This window comes from Ctenopharyngodon idella, chromosome 17 (assembly GCF_019924925.1).
Source record: "Ctenopharyngodon idella isolate HZGC_01 chromosome 17, HZGC01, whole genome shotgun sequence".
NCBI lineage: Eukaryota > Metazoa > Chordata > Actinopteri > Cypriniformes > Xenocyprididae > Ctenopharyngodon > Ctenopharyngodon idella.
In genome coordinates, this window is record NC_067236.1 from 475,316 (window position 1) to 492,500 (window position 17,185).

Genomic DNA, 17,185 nt, shown 5'->3' on the forward strand with positions numbered 1-17,185 from the left:
GCTGAGTTATTTGTCAAATTAGTGGTTCAGACTTGTTTGATAAGGGCTCTTGTGGGGAGTCCAGTCCAGTAGGAGATTGTGGAGTGTGACGGTTATTCTTGTTTGCGCAAAGCCGTTTCCCATGACTCCATCAGATGGAATGAGAGACTAACTTAACAGTGAGTTTGACTAATTATAAGGTCCTTTTTTTTGCTCTGTTTGCATGTGCGGCTCCATGACATTTTTTGAGAGAGAAAAGTATTCTGTGAAAAATATGTTGTATTATGCAAATGCATTTTGTTTTCTATATCCAACAAACAAAAGTGATTCATGTATCAAACAATGAATGTAAAATGAGCTTGAATGGATGCACACAAATAAACATATTTGCATTCCTTCAAGTATATGATTTGTAAATTTGCGTTTCTGATTTTCCACGTAGCCTTATGCCAAAGAGCCTTCCACCAAATTGTTTTTTTTTGCAGATGAGAACCTGGCTCTGAAATATTTAGTAGAGTGCATTCATATGAAGCTAATCCATAATGCAGGTTTCTCCCATCCATATCTTATGCTCTCAAAGTATTTGTTATTACCAGCACTGAAATGTATTATTCAGCATTCAAATCACAAATTATTAGCCACATGTACATCTTTTTAGAATGGTAAACATCCAATTTACTTGCAGCTGGTTTCCTTGCTTCAAGGAAATGGTGCAAGGAATTACAGTAGCGAATCTTCACATCTTAGAAAACGCACTAATTTCACCCTTGGCTTTACACACACTATCCCAGTGCGGTAGATTGGTGGCTCTGTTGATTAAAAAAGGAATTAAATTTGATAAAATGTCTAGAGGATGTACAGAATGGAGATGAATATAAATGTAAATCAAGGTTTAGAGGTGTTTATGCAAATTTGAGTTACCACACGTTTAGAAGTGTGAAAACCAGAGCTTAAAGGAACAGTTTACCTAAAAATACACATTCTGTGTCACTGACTCACCAGAATGTCATTCCAAACCTGTATGCTGTGGTTTTATCATTTTTTAAAAGAATCTTTACGTAACTCAAGCAGTTCATAGTGACTATTTCTATTAAGCTCCTATAGGGTTTCTGCAGGTTGTATGTAAGGTAAATTTAAGAATTATCAAAGAATTTTTAAGAAAATGTAAGGAATGAATTGAAGGGAACACGATGTCAATACATTCTCTAAATGCAAATGTATAAGAAGTTGTATTAGCAACACTTCACTTTCAACAGATATCCATTACTTTTTAATTCATTTACTTTTTAATTCATGAACCTCACTGCCAATGGGTTCCGAAAATCAACTTATTTCAAAGAGAAGTTTTCGTAACTTATTGACAGATATTTGTTCTGAACAAAAATACTGAGGAAGATATTCATTTTTTTGCAGTGTGCAACATTTAATGCCTTGACTTTACGAATGTAAGATTTCTGCTCTGATTTAAGACCTTAATTTGTGTAAGGGCGAATTAAGTCATTTTTAAGACCTTTGTAAGACTCAAAGAAACCCTGTTCTAAAAGGAGGAGAAAAGCCTGTAAAATAAAATTTAGAGCTATAAGATTCTGGATAAATTGAGAATCATGATTATCCCATGATTCTGAACAAGTGTTAATTGCTGCAGTCTATTTAAAACTTTTTAATTATTTTGAATAAGTTATTAAAAAAACAAAACAAAAACTGTTTAAATTAATTATTCAATGACTCACTCATAAAGACTTTACTTGTTTCATTACTAGATGAATCAGTGTTTTTGTACAAATCTCTTGAATGAATGATTCAAAGACAAATACATTTAAGTCACTTGTTGCCCCCTATTGGCATAACAATTTAACAAATTTGCTCTATTTTGATTGCTAACATAGTTGAGTGTTTGTAACAGAAATAACCATTTCTGGTGATGTTGTGAAGCTGTTTCGTATCTATACATGATAACTGCTTTCTCTAGGTCATTGGTAGTACTGCAAACATAGATTTGAATGTTCAGGTGTGGTTTTGTCAAAGGTTTATTAGACACAGGGGAATCATTGTCATTTAAGAATAAGATTGTGTAGCGTTTGAATCAACATCGCAATCTTTTAACGATTAATTGTGCAGCTCGAACAAAATGAGTCCAAATAATTTGTGCACTATATTCCATGTTTTCTGAAGCCATACAATAGATTTGTGTGAGGAAATGTAAGTTAATTATTTTTTTTCCTCCAGTAAGCTGATAACCCCTTGTGAGAGAATCATTGAGTCAGTAGGTTAAACTTGGGAAACAGTTTGATTTGTCAAATGAAGTCACCTTTATTTCTATAGTGCTTCCTATAGTAAAGATGGTTTCAAAGCAGCTTCAAAGTATAAAACAGGAAAATAACAGAATCAATGATGCATACTTCATCAAATAGGAGACAAACTTGTGAACGAATCATTCGGGTCAGTTTGGTGAACTGGATCAACTAATTCATTGAACAGATCTAATCAGTTCATGAATTGGACATATATTTTTCATTAAAACTCAAATTAAAGCAAATGCACATGTCAAGATCTTTAGTAAAAGTAAATTTGGCCGTTTCTCACACAAAGTTATCATATAACTTAATATTTATGTCAAATGTATTTGTTACATTTGTGTCTGTTTTAATGCTTTCAAGCTTCTCAGTGCCCATTCAAAGTAACTGCATAGAAAAGAGTTTTCAGTTAATTTCAATGCAAGAAAGCCATGCAGGTTTTTAAGTAAATCGAGATGAGTAAATAATGTCATAATGCACTGTCTCTTTAACTTTAAACCACTGAAACGGAAGGTATGTCATTAGGTCCTTCTTCAGTGCGACCATGAAAATAAAAGCAAAACAAAGCTCAACAGATGGACGTAATTGATGTGGCAGGCAGAAGTCTCACTCCGAGATGCTCAGAGGGAATGTTTGGGACGATGTGAGATCCGAGGTCAACCTAAGTGCAACATGAATGTCTCTGGTGTCTTCTGGTATGCTGCTGCTGGTAGTTCCTGTTTGCGGTCATGTGGCAGTCACGCATTACTAGTGAAGCATAGCTAAAGACAGGAGAGCAATGCCGCCCACCGCAGATAAAGCAGTACGGCGCTGTCGCGGACGCTCCTCTGATGGAGCTCTTTACAGCGTGAAGCAGCAGGAGTTGTGTTTTAGCAAAGAGGCTTAACCCTTATGAATACATTTTCTGCTTGTTTCCCCATTACTAGGGGCATCATAAGCCCGTCACACACCCCTGATCGCATTTCAGCACAGCTAAATTTCAAACCATGTGTTCTGCCTGGCTTTGCTTTGCGTGGGTTTTGTGCTTCTTGTTACTTGTTGTTTTTTTTCAGTGATTTTCTATATTTTTAAGCCTTTGGGCATCATAGTTGACAGAAGAGAGGAAAATAAATTACTTGTTTTAATTTGATTTGTTTTTGCATTGTAAGATTTCCTGGATCATTCGGGTCCTGCATCATGAATTAAACTTTGTAATGTTTACAAATATGCTTGTGTTGGAAATATTAAGGAAGTATTTGTATAAAATGGTGAAGCAGGGTTATTATTGTTAACTAAAACTTAGCCATAAAAACATTTGTTACATGATATAAAATATCATTAAGACAACATTTCTCATTTTTGTTTAGTGTTACTTGAAGTACAAAAGTAACTAAGACTAAAACTGAAATAAAAATGTATATATAAACCTAATACAAATGATGGAAAATATATAAAAACTAATTCCGAATATTAATAAAAAACAAATAATAGTATATCAATAATGAAAAAAAAAAGCATTGGGGTGAGACTGTCAGAAATATGATTAAAAATTAAACAGGCTGGTTTTGATACTGTACACTCTATATATGCTAATGAGCTCTGTTATAATTTGCTTAGCTCTGTGTGCTGGTATAGTTCATTGTCAGGGCAAGTTGCTGATTTACTGTATATGTGTTGTAAATGTGGGTAGTCATATGTTAATGAGGTTATGATGTCTCATGATGATTTCTTAATGAGCCATTTTTTTTTTTTTTTGCAGTTTAGCCCACCCATTAATTATCTATGTCCTTTATTGATCCCTGTCAAATAAAATGTAGTCTAATTGTCTTCCCTGAATATTATTTTGATTATTATTCTGTATTCATCATATTTAAGCCTATTATTATATTTACACTACCATTTAAATGTTTGGTGTCAGTAGATTTTTTATTTTGGAAGAAACTCAGCAAGGATCCATTAAATTGATTCAACAATAAGTGTAATAAATTGATTTACAAAGTTTTTAAGCAGAGTATTGTTGGTGATTTACAGTGCTGTAGCCATTAGTGATGTTGAGGTGTTTTTAAAATTCTATCTGACATACCCTTATCATTATCATTAGTTTCTCAGGGAAACTAAAAAAAAAAAAAAAAAAAAAATGTATGTGTGTTAAATAAATGCTTTAGAAATTTGCTATTGAAACTTTCATTACATAGATTATCACAAACTGCAGCCAATCAACAAACAAGAATATTTTTTTTCCAACAAAAAACAAGAACAAGAAAAAAGCTACAGAAAGCTGACAGAAACACTGAAGTTAATGGTTATTGCTATGGAAATGATACACCATCGAATGTAGTTGCATTGGTGTAAACTGGCAGGCACAATTTTGGAATGTTGCAGACCATTTTCTTTTGCAAGTTACAAGTTTCATCTCGTAAACAATGTTGGGGAAAGTTACTTTTAAAAGTAATGCATTACAATATTACGTTAATCCCTAAAAAAGTAACTAATTGCATTACTTAGTTACTTTTTATGAGAAGTAATGTAACATTACTTTTGCGTTTTTTTTCTCACCTAGGCTTGTTTGTTTTTTAATAACAACAAAAAAAGTTCTACTTTTGGCAAATGTTAAGGCCCTTTCACACGAAAAGTGAAATGAACAAGGAAGGAAATGCATATTTATACCTGTACAGTAGAGGGTGCAACTCAAACAAACCTTTCAGCTGTGCTGCCATTCTGGATTAAAGAAGAATAGGATACAGGAGGAGTAAGTTCAAACTCTTATTTCTAAATCTAATCTAAAGTGATTTTTGCTTATCTACCTTATTCCTACGCCCCATGACGCTTTGCGCGAATTATGGGTGTAACTTCCGTTAAGCTATAAACAGTCAGTGAAAGGGTCGCTCTATGAACGCAATAATATATTTTCTTTTTAAACTGGGTACAATGAGATGACATTATTCTACTCACCCTTCAACCAACGAACATTAAAAGGACATTTAGAAGTGTAAAAGCATCAGCAAGGTAGTTTCAACAGGCCATGAAAAAGCGTGATTCTTTCCACAGCAATAAAGGCCAGGTTAAATATAACTATAGTGATATATATATCTGTATTATGTAATATACGTTACCTTAATAAAAAATGTTCATGAACTTCAGCATTGCGTGATACTATTTCAAAGTGATTTCCATCATTTTTACAGATAATAAATTGTATTTACTTGTGAAAACAAACCTGGAAAGAGACGTGAGGCTTTGAAGAGAAAAACGAGAGATTTTTCGTGCATTCCAGTGAATTATTAATGGGATATATCGTAAATTATATCGGGAGAACAGACCACAAATGTGCAGTATATGTTGTCCTTTTTCATACTATTACAGCGGTATGCAAAGGGACAAAAGAAAATAATCACGAGAATAGAAAGCAGCGACTGAAAAGAGCTCTTGCAATAGATATTCTTGTTATAACGTTACGTTAAAATACCAAGCGTTACGTTATTCTCATGATGTCTAAAAATAAAACATGAAAGAAAAATTGACAGCTCATTGAGTCAAACTGACGGATAAGCTTTATTTGTAGGGCAACCTTATGATTTGAAACTATTTGTTTCAGTCTTTTTAAATGGAAGTTCCCCAAACCGGAAGTGGAACCCATAATTCGAAATGCAGTAGGCTAGTCAGGAATAAAGTGGATAAGTATGGTAGTATTAGATCATTGAAGGTCAGCAGCAAATACATTGGGTAATAAAGTGAGATTAAATACATAAAGCATATTAGTGTAATTTAATTTAGTTAATTATTACAGGTTTGTGTAAAATTCTGAGATTGCATGTTTTTATTCATTTTGAGGAATACTGAATGTTTTCTTGCAAGTGAAATGAGTAAATGCACGTTCACATTTATTTTAGAGCTACAATAACCATCATGTTTACACAGCGCACACAACACCTCTGCACTCAACATGGGGACAGGAGAGCTGTCAGTCAATAAACGTGAAAAAGTAACTTTCGTTACTAGTAAGTAATAGTTTTGTTGTAAATTAAAAAAATAATAATGTGTTACTGATTATGTAACTCAAGTTACTTGTAATGCATTACCCCCAACACTGCTCGTAAATATTTGGCATATACGCATTTTAAGGTCGGGACACACCAAGCTGCCGGTCAGCCATCGGGGCAAAGTCAGGCCATTTTTGAGTGTTGGTCAGCTTAGTTTTTTTTGGTTTGTTCCGCACCGTTGGCTCTAGCCGGACGCTGTCTGGGTTTTTTGGACATTGGTTGACAAATCGATTTGGGGAGCACTTTCTTGTGAATGTTAGCGTTTCTTGTGCTGTACTTGCTTGACAGTTTAGAGTTTGTCACTGATTTTTATCTGAGCCCTGAAATCCCATCTCATTTCTTAAGTCTAATATTATAATCATTGCGTAAAATTTCATGAGGTTTTTAACAGATAATTAAACTGTCACTCACCTTTATCTGTGATCTTTTATGCACGTTTTCCTCTCATAAAATGAGATTCATGGGGAGACATGCTCAAGCTGTATGATAAGATTGAAAGCGGTGTTTGCCCTTGTAAATCACACTGCTGTAATGCTGGAATTGATTGGACATTTTCTCCCAGTATTTGCTAGTCTTCTGGGTGCTTTATCGTGGTCTCAAATGAAAAAGAGTCCAACCTGAAGTGACTGTAATTCTGCTAAACGGGGTGTTTTTACTACCACACAACACAACTGTAACTTTTTGCTGTTGCGAATGAGTGACTCTCATCAAGTCATTGTTCAGTTCAGAGATAGAAAGCTGAGGGTCCAAGTGCATCTGAAAGTCCTTGATTTGCAGGTGTTGGTGTGCCGTAGCGCATGTTGGCATATTGCTCTCGCTGCATTGTTCACACATGACAGGATCTCGTCTCAAGTGGCGGAATGAATAAATTGATCTGTGAGGCGCGTACGGGAGAGATTGAATCTAGATCATAAATGGTATAGTTTAGCAGAGCGTGGTTTTATAAGGACAAGAATCAGAAATAAAAGGTGAAATGCAGATTACTGACTGTAATACTTTCAACTATGAACATTTATGGCTCTAAAGTCTGATTGAATGAGACACATTAGAAGTCTTTTTAAAATGTTTAATATATGCAGGATTATTATTTTAATCTGTTTTTCATTATATGATCGTCCTCTTTTATTTATCATTGTATAATACTTAGCATAAGCATGAAAACTTTTCATTTTGTGATTTGTGAATGCCAGAATATTATAAAATGCTTGCAATTTTCTCTCTCTCTTTTCTTGATGGATTTGAAATTAGTTTATAGCTCATTAGGCATCCTTAGAAGAGGTTGGACTGAAGTAGAGAACAAAAGGATGGTGTATTTAATGATATGCTTTGTGTTTTTCAAACATAGTGTGAAGACACAGAACATGCCACAGCTGCTGTATATATTTAAACCCATCCTCTTCATTATATCAAAGCTATTTGTGCATCAGTGTTTTTTTTAGCCCACAATGATACTGTAATTTACATATCTCACATTATTAGAGCTTGTGTACAGGATACAAATGAAACGACTCCTACAGTTTTTCTTTTCCTGCAAGTTTTTAACCATATGTCAGAGATGTGATCAACCATACCAGTTTTATTCAAGCCGTTTGAACTGTTGGATCCATCCTGCAGCTTGAGTTTAAAGCGCCTGTGGAAAAATGCATGCCTTGTGGAATTTTCAAAGATTTGATTCCATGTCACATATAGTTTTTCCTTGTTTTCCATTATCGTTGGCCTTTATTGAATAAAATGATCATGACATTGTATCTCTAATTCATGAGTATTAGATTGAACATTTGTAGCCTGCCTAATGTTTGGACCAATTGTATAGAATTTAAATGTTAGATGTTTGTTTATTTTAATATAATAATAATAATAAAAATAATTAATCATTATTTATTAGACTAGAATATTGAGAGCATTAAGATTTTGAATATATGTGTGTGTATAATACACTGTATATATATATATATATATATAAATATAAAAGGGGTGTAATGGTACACAGAAGTCACAGTATGTATAAAAGGGGTGTAATGGTACGCAGAAGTCAGTTCGTTACGTACCTCAGTTTTTTTAGGTCACGGTTCAGTGCAATTTTGGTACTGTAGGAAAAATGGTCACTCTTTAATTTAGGATCCAATTCTCATTATTAACTAACTATTAGCTATGACTTTTGCCTCAATAAACCCTTAATTACTGCTTATTTATAGTTAGTAAGGTAGTTGTTAAGTTTGGGTATTGGGTAGAATTATGGGATGTAGAATATGGTCATGCAGAATAAGGCATATTATAACTGCTTTATAATAAATAGCTAATATCTTAATAATATGCATGCTAATAAGCAACTAGTTCATAGTGAGAATTGGACCCTAAACAAAGCGTTACCAGACAAAGGAACAAATCCACAATGCTAGGTTTCTTTTATTTTATTTTGAACAGACAGTATTGCAAATCAGTTTGTTCCACCTAGCGGCATTTAGTCTCCTAGTTGTTACAGTACAGCCTCCTATTGTCACGTTCAGTTTAGTTGCAGTTTCATGGACTTTCAGATTGTTTACCTTCATCACGTATGTCTCTTTGTCTTTATTCCCACTACTGATCAGTCACCATGGACACTAATCATCACAGCTGTTTGTCTTTAATCATCATCATCTCTGTATTTAAGTTCCTTCCTGTTTCCTGTTCATTGTCGGTTATTGTTTGTGTCTAACGTGTTCGTTATCCTTTAGAGTTTGTTATTAAAGTCTAAAGTGCTATCATCATCCCCAGCGTTGTGCGCTTTCTACAGCTACCAACGTGTGACACCTATAGTGTATTAAGCACTAAACAGTAAACAGAATGCACTCTTGCATAGGTCATATTTTTTTGCAGGGCCAATAAAAAACAAAAGGTATTTGGTCACAATCAGCTACAAAACTGAAAAGCATCTTGTGTTATAAAAGTACAAAATAAATAGACTAATGAAAAATAAAACTTGTGCTTTCGGACTGTTACAACTTGCTCCACTTAAACTAAATTTAAACATTCAAAGCTTAAGCTTTAAGATGTCGCAAAATATGTACACTCGTGTGATACACACGCGGAACCAGTTTTGTAATTGTCTCCGGCCGGTGCAAAATGCCGTAACACCGTTTTGGACAGCGGTGGGCTGGGACCTGGATGAGTAAAATTGGGTGCTTCTCATACGGAAGGGCCAACTTAGCGACTTTTTTTCCAAGAAAGCGCATTGTGACAAATCTAGCGACTTGTTGAAACCTTATCTAGCTTCCGAGACTCCCCGGTACTGCCGCACAAACGCGAGATCTTGCTTTCCTGCCGCCGGCACACCTCTCTGCGTCTGTTCTGTTCAGTGAGCGGCTTAGATACGCAGCACATTCAATTGAGGCTGTGCGCTCTGTCAGAGAACAAATACAATAGATACTATTGAGTGATCATTTTCGGTGTGTTACAAACGGGATTTATCACCCTCCGAAGGACACTTCGGAGTGAAAACAATCATGCCCGCCATATTGAAGGGTCGTTCCAAACCGAAGTGCTCAAAACTGGCCACTTCAAAGGGCCCTTCAGAATGAAGGATTTCGAAGGGTACAACTGATGGACACTTCGGGCCCCCATGATCCTTTGCACAGGGAAGTTGTTTGTCGTCACAGAATGGGTACAGGAGGCTCGGAGTTCGGTTTTACCTATAAATGTATGTAAAGTATTTTTTTCTATACTACTGTAATATTTATACGAGTTAGATTTAGTACATTATTATGGTCAAAACGACATTGTACTTCAGCAAAAATACTTTACAGCTCCCTTTATCAGTCCATTCAAATGTTTCAAATATATAGACACAATATACAATATGGTGCGATAAACCAAAAATAAATAAATATACAAACTAACGTTAAACAAAAGGCGCAGCTTGCACAATCTATCCTCCTTGATTGTCTCGTTAAGATGACGCAGAAGTGCGTTCCCAAAAAAAAAAGAGTTTTTTTGACCCCTACACCCTTCAACCCCTTCGAAGCTCTCACTCCGGAGGGTAAACCCTTTGAAGGAAGGCATAGGGATGAGCCCTTCTGAATGAAACGCAGGGTCAATCGAAAAATGGGCTACTTTCCCATAGACTGGAGTGAGATCATAGATGTCACGTCTCTGTCGCGATCTTTCCTGGCGTTCATGCGCCTCAGTTCAAGCAGAGCGCACGAACCGATCATCTCTTCCACTTTACTTGTTACAACAACCTCTGAAGGTATGTTGAAAGTTACAGTACAACTTAACGAAATCCGTATCATGTTTCATGTAATCGCTCAATGAGTGTTTTAACCGCGGAATTTTTTTTTTTTTTCTTGAAGCAAATGATGTTTTTTTTTCATTTATTTTCTTGTCAGAGTGCACCAAAATGCTTCGTTTACATGTTAAAATCACAAAAAAATTCTCATGGGGGAGGATGCCCCCACACCCCCATACAACTATTTAGTTCGTCACCTTTTTCACCTCTTGTGAGTTTGCAGGTATGATATAATAACATTAGCCAAAATCACAGCAAATGTCTTATCTTATGTGTATGGTGATTTTGTCAGACAATGTCTCGATTATAAATCAGGATTATAGTGCTGCTTTAACATGTCAGGGCTCGACAATAACACTTGTCCATTAGACCGGGATAAGTGGATTTTTTTGAAGGGGCAAGAGAATTTTACTTGCCCGGCCGGACAAGGAGCCTGATTGAATGTCAATACCAAAAAAAAAAAACAAACAAAAAAAAAACTTAGGAATCACCAAAACATGAGAATGACTGATTTTATTACATTTAGTGTAAGTGGTGATCGATAGTGGATAATAATAGGCTGTATAAGTCACTTACGTTTTAGAAGGAACATTGACTGTTTTTGTTCAATTTTAGCAAAGATCAAAGATGAAGTGGCCATTACAAAGATCACAGTAGAACCATAGCGCAGAGGTCTTCAACCCTGTTCCTGGGTACGAACTGTCCTGCAAAGTTTATTTCCAACCTGCTTCAGCTCACCTGCTTGGTATTTTCAAACATGTTGAAGAGCTTGATTAGCTGCTTCAGGTGTGTTTGATTAGGGTTGGAGCTAAACTCTGCAGTGGGTCCCCAGTAACAGGGTTGAAGACCTTTATGCTAAAATTATGTGAGCACAAAGAGTAGCACCAGAGAAGCATCTGTGATGTTTTCTTTTTTTTCATAGGTGCTTCGGTGTGCATTATTTTATGAATTATATGGACTCCTTATATCATTTGGTTATTTGGTTTCCTTTTGGAGTCTCCAAGTGTCCTTTTTGGGAAAGACACCTAAATTTACCTTGAAAAAAAATATATATCAGAAAATACAGTTTTGTGAGAATCACCTTTCATTCTGATGGTTTACTCTTGCTGGATATAGCAAATAATGACAAAATGAACATGTTAAACAAGATAAATGGTGTATGCAAAAAGGTGCAATTAATTACAATTAAAAATTTTAATTTATTGACAGCCACACACACTCATGTTAGGTTTCGGTATCTTTGTGGGGACTCTTCACTGACATAATGATTTTTATACTGTACAAACTGTATATTCTATCCCCTAACCCTACCCTAAACCTACCCATCACAGAAAACTTTTTGCATTTTTAGATTTTCAAAGAAGTATCATTTAGTATGTTTATTAATCCATTTCCCTCGTGGGGACTGCTGGCTGGTCCCCACAGTGTAGGTGATCTCAAGTTTTACTGTCCTTGTGGGGACATTTGGTCCTCACAATGCAGGTTAAACAAGCACACACACACACACACACACACACACACACACACAATGAAAATGAAACAAAGTTAAATTATATCTCAACTTTTGTACCTTTTATTTAAAAATTACAATCTTTACAATATCACTGAAAACCAAACAAATATCAGTATGATGGAGAAAGTTCTTCTTAACTGCTCATTTATTTATAAATCAAATAAAATGGTAATTTGCAGTCTTTGCATGGTGAAAATGGTCATTGAAGCAAAAAGTATTAAACATCATTTACTAGTAAAACACATGCACTGATATTATTGTTCTTTGATGCTTATGAACTGTGTAAAGTATAATGTATCCAGTGTTTAAATACTTTCAGATTTCAGCAGATTCAAAATATAAGATTAATTGCATTAACTATTAAAAACAAAACAAACAAAAAAAAACCTTTTAATTCTCATTGAGTATTTTAATTAGGACTGTCAGTTAAATCATTTTAACTTGATTAATTATAGGATGTGCTGATTAATTAATCTCAATAATCATAGTTAATTGCATACTTAATTACATAATATTTGTATAGAAAAACACCCAAAAAGTGTCTTTAAATGGCAATATATTTGCTTTATTTCCGTATAATTGATCATAAGCCAGTCATTGATCTAAACTCCATAGCAATCCATTGTACAACCTTGGAAACCTTGACTCATTGGAAATACTACATTTCTGCAAAAAACTGAAATACGTTACTCTAGGTACAATTTGCTGCACTTTTTAGGTGACACATCCACAAGAGGCGCTATAAGCAATATATAAGCAATATATATATATAATATATATATATATATATATATATAATGTGTGTGTATATATATATATATATAATGTGTGTATATATATATATACATACACATATACATATATATATATGTATATGTGTATGTATATATGTATTTTGCATTTAGCATTGTTTTGCAAACTTTGACTTTGAAGCAGTGTTATCAGCAGTGAAGCAGTGTTGTTTATTGTCATTATTTAGGTACTATTAGAGTTTTTATTAATATTTTGAATTGTTTTTTTTTTCTGTTTTATTACAGTTGTTGTATGTATTGCAGCACTTTGAAAAAAAAAAAATTGTCTGGTGAATGGCGCTAAAAGGTTAATGCTCTATCATGGTTGAAAATTATGTACCACCTACATTAAACCTGACTCTAACCGATAGTGTTAACAAAAGCAAACTTGAGATAAAAATAAATTTGCTGAAGCAACAAAGTCATTTTAGCTCTGTTCTACAAGACTTTGAGCTCTTTTATTGTGACTTGTGTTTAACGGGACTCAATGTTGCATTGTGAGATCCAGAGCAAGTTTACCTCATCAGAAAAATTTAACATATGGAGCTGGTTATGTTACGCAAACATCAAAATGTATTAGTTTACAAATCATGTACTATGATAAAGGTGTTTTGCGGTCATAACATAGTACTGAATCTATGTATGTATCTTGTATGTATAGATATGTTTTTGCAAAAATGTTTCCAATGAGCCTAGGTTTCCATTTTGCCGATCCTTTCCTATATAGATCTTTATTGTTGGTGTTTATTTGTAAAAGTTGAGATTTTAAAATAAGATGTTTCTTCTACTCCATCAGGTTTTCTCTAGCTCCCTGTGAGCAGAAGTGTCTTTCGTTCTCCTGATCAGCTCTGTCATGATGTCACGGTACCATCAGCATTTTGAGCGGGATTTCCGCGGTGTGTGGGAGAGGAGGGAGCGATGTGCCACCAACAGCAGCTGCAGTGGCACTGTTAACGACTGTGTCTCCACATCTGCCTCCTCCGTTCCCAACAGCGGCAACAACCGTCCCGGCCTCCTCCCCCTGCCCATCATCCCCTCGCTGCTGCCCACTCCAGTCTCCGGGACAACCAGCACATCCAATAGTGAGCTGACCTGCAAGCGATTAGCTCCCACCTGTACGACCTCCACTACTAAGGTAGGACTGAATGCACCTGTGGCCACTGTCTCATGATGCGTTTACTCGCACTCATGTCATTCCATGTCATTCCATATCATTTTCTTTTCTAATACATAACAGAGATAAGTTCACGATTCAATGGTAATTAATTGATTTTGTAGTCAATTTTGTGATTAAAGGGATAATTCATCCAAAAACGAAAATTCTGTCATCATTTACTCACCCTCATGTTGTTCCAAACTCGTAAGACGTTTGTTCATCTTTGGAACACAAATGAAGATATTTTTATTAAAATCTGAGTGATTTCTGTCCCTCCATTGACAGTCTACGGAATTACCACTTTGACGCTTCAAAAAGTTCATAAAGGGATCGTAAAACTAATCCATATGAATTGAGCAGTTTAGTCCAAATTTTCTGAAGAGACTTGATCACTTTATATGATGAACAGATTTAATTTAGGCTTTTATTCACATATAAACATTCATTAACACACATAATCATTTTTATTTCATTTTTGGGTGAACTATCCCTTGAAGTTTGAAACTATAGTCTTAAGGCCAATTCACACCGCACAGACAAACACCAACAAACACCAACAAACAAGTTGGCAGTTGGATTTAGAATTTTATGAAAAATAACAGACACTGACAAACACTGATTGAACATGGTCAGTCAGGTGAAAACAAACTCTGACCAACTCCAACAGATGCCAACAGGGGTAACTCACTGATCAGACAAAACCCAACAAACGTGTAAAGTTTTAGTAATTTTGTTGACATTTTTATTATATTTTGTTTTATTTCTGTTTTAAATAGGTCTATATATTTTGTATTCATTTTTGATTCAGTTTCAGTACATGAAGTTAAACTAAATACAAATCAGAATTGTTGCCAAAATTTTGCCTAGACAACTAGCTGAAATAAGGCCCCATTTACACTAGTGCATTTTCATTTTAAAACACAAAAGTTTTGCTGCGGTTAAACCTGTCGTTTACACTACGCCGGCGTTACTAATTTGCATTAAAATTTTTGCTATTTATTTTTGTTAATTTATATTTTCTATTTGCATTTAGCATTGTTTTTCTTTGTGGATGGATCGACCCACTGGAGGGTCTGTTGATAGTCACATCAAGTTTGAGAGCTTTGCGGCATCATTACGTGCCATATGTGTTTGTTGTCTCCACTCTCAGCGGGAAAAAAAGAAAGAAAAGAGATTAAAGCGTGTGCAGTGGCTGATCTTAGGGTCAATTTTTCTGTCATCCATCATGAAAGCCCTGCAGCCACCCCCACCACCGGATCTCTACAAGCCATCTCTGATAACGAATAGCAAGACTGCTTATTGATCTGTGTCAAGAAGAAACTCCCACTACCTGCTTTCATATTGCAGGCGGGCCGGAGTGGGGTGGGGGGAAAGAATAAAGCAATCTTAGATTTACAGACGTCTACACTGGGGAAAGTGTGGGGTCAAAAGCAATATGCCCATGCACCTTTCATTCCACATTCAAAGGCTTCTTTATGTCAAAAGCTAGGCATTTTATTATTTTAAGTATCAGCATATTGGCTTCACACATCCTTGGATTGTATTCAGGGTTCAGCAATGGTGTGAACAGTAATTTGCCTGCATATTAAGTTACAAATCTCAATGAGAAGACTGGCTTTGTGGCCTTTTTATCTTGATCCTGCAAAAAGAGTCGCTGCTCTTGTGAGGCAGATATAAATTCTGTCAAAGGACTCAAAAGGGTCAATTTGTCGCATTCAGACTTATTAAAATGCAAAAAGTGTTGGTGAAACTACTTTGAAACTTTGCTACAAGCTAATTATGTTTTAAAGAAGTAAATACAGTCTGGCATTTCTGTTGATTAATGTATCTAATGTAAGTAGCTATTCTATAAACTACTGAAAAAGGTTTTTGATGGAACAGCGCAAACAGTCTTTGTTAAAGGTGGGGTAAGCCGTATTTCAAAAACACTGTTTAAAAGTTAGTCGGGCTGACACCAACAACAAACGTATAGCCAGTCAGCATTAGGGGGCGTATGACGGTTGAGGAGAGAGAACGAGCAAGAGGGAGATTTGAAGAAAGACTGCAGAAAGAGAGATGAGACACAATACAAAAGTGCTCAATAGAATATCACTGTAATGAAGGTTTATGACTGGGCAAGCGCTTTAGGACCCACGTTAATATTAGAAAAGCTTTCCAGTGCTGGAGAGAGCTAAGCGGGAAGGCCTGAAAACAGATGCGGAGGCTGAAGACAAAAATCTTACATTAAACCATGTCAAATTATCCATGTTATCCCCATGAATAAAATTTAGAAATGTGGGTCTTTTATAAAGTGAATTTTACATAAAAAGCTGTTTTTGTATAAAAACCTATTTAAAAAAATATATTTTTTAAATTTATTTATATAAATTTAAGAAATATGATAAATCCTCCAAAAACTGATGTGGAGTAAAAACATTAATAAACAGAGTAAAATTACATTTGTTTACAAAAACAAACAAACAATAATTTTGTTACAAAATTACATTTTGTTGCCTGGGGTCTGTGGAGACCCCAAAGACCCTGAGTGTACTTCCCAAACGAAGACCTCACAAGGGTTAATTTATATAACTGAGATCTAGCTCAAAGACTTGTAGAAGCAGGTTAAAATGGCATGGTTATGGTGGGGGTTAGACTTTTTTTCTTTTTCTTTTTTTTTTAAAAGCTGCAGTCCGTAAGTTTAGCCTCTTTGTCGCCAATTACAGTTATTTGTGGAATTATCATCTTTACATGGGTTGTGCATCGGCAGGGATCCTCAGTGCGAATGAATCTAATGTTTTGAGGAGAATGTGTGGCTGTCAGTCACCGCACCAGTGGCTACTGTACAGGTACTTTGGAATCACAGATTTTAGTCTTGGAAGTATGACCAAAATAAAAATTTTCACCGGAAAATGTCATCTGAACAAGTTAGTAACAAATCTGCCACTGTTCTGACCAACTGAGAAAAAAAAGCATTACAGTAAATCACGCTACCAATGGTGATTAAATCTAACGATTGCTTAGCTCATATCACATCAAACTGTGCAAATTATTATTTTTGTTATACTTTGTTCTGAAATTGTAATTGTTAACAACGTCAGCATTGCGTGACTGTATTTAGTGTGTATTAGTGTTATATGTGGATTTCAGTTTCTGTACAGTCTAATCTCTAATTGTACATTGGTCATACCAT

At 35.1% G+C, this 17,185-nt stretch overlaps 1 protein-coding gene across 6 annotated transcripts in view; it reads left to right on the forward strand.

Annotated features, from left to right (window-relative positions):
* Positions 1–17,185, forward strand: part of LOC127498478 (kelch-like protein 29) — a 243,050-nt gene that overhangs the window by 37,233 nt on the left and 188,632 nt on the right. For 4 of the 6 annotated variants that reach the window (XM_051867840.1, XM_051867841.1, XM_051867839.1 and 1 more), the window contains one exon: positions 13,657–13,995. In XM_051867840.1, coding sequence (XP_051723800.1) covers positions 13,714–13,995 — 282 coding nt within the window. In that variant the 5' untranslated portion in view covers positions 13,657–13,713. The other 2 variants (XM_051867837.1, XM_051867836.1) reach the window with 2 other exon arrangements.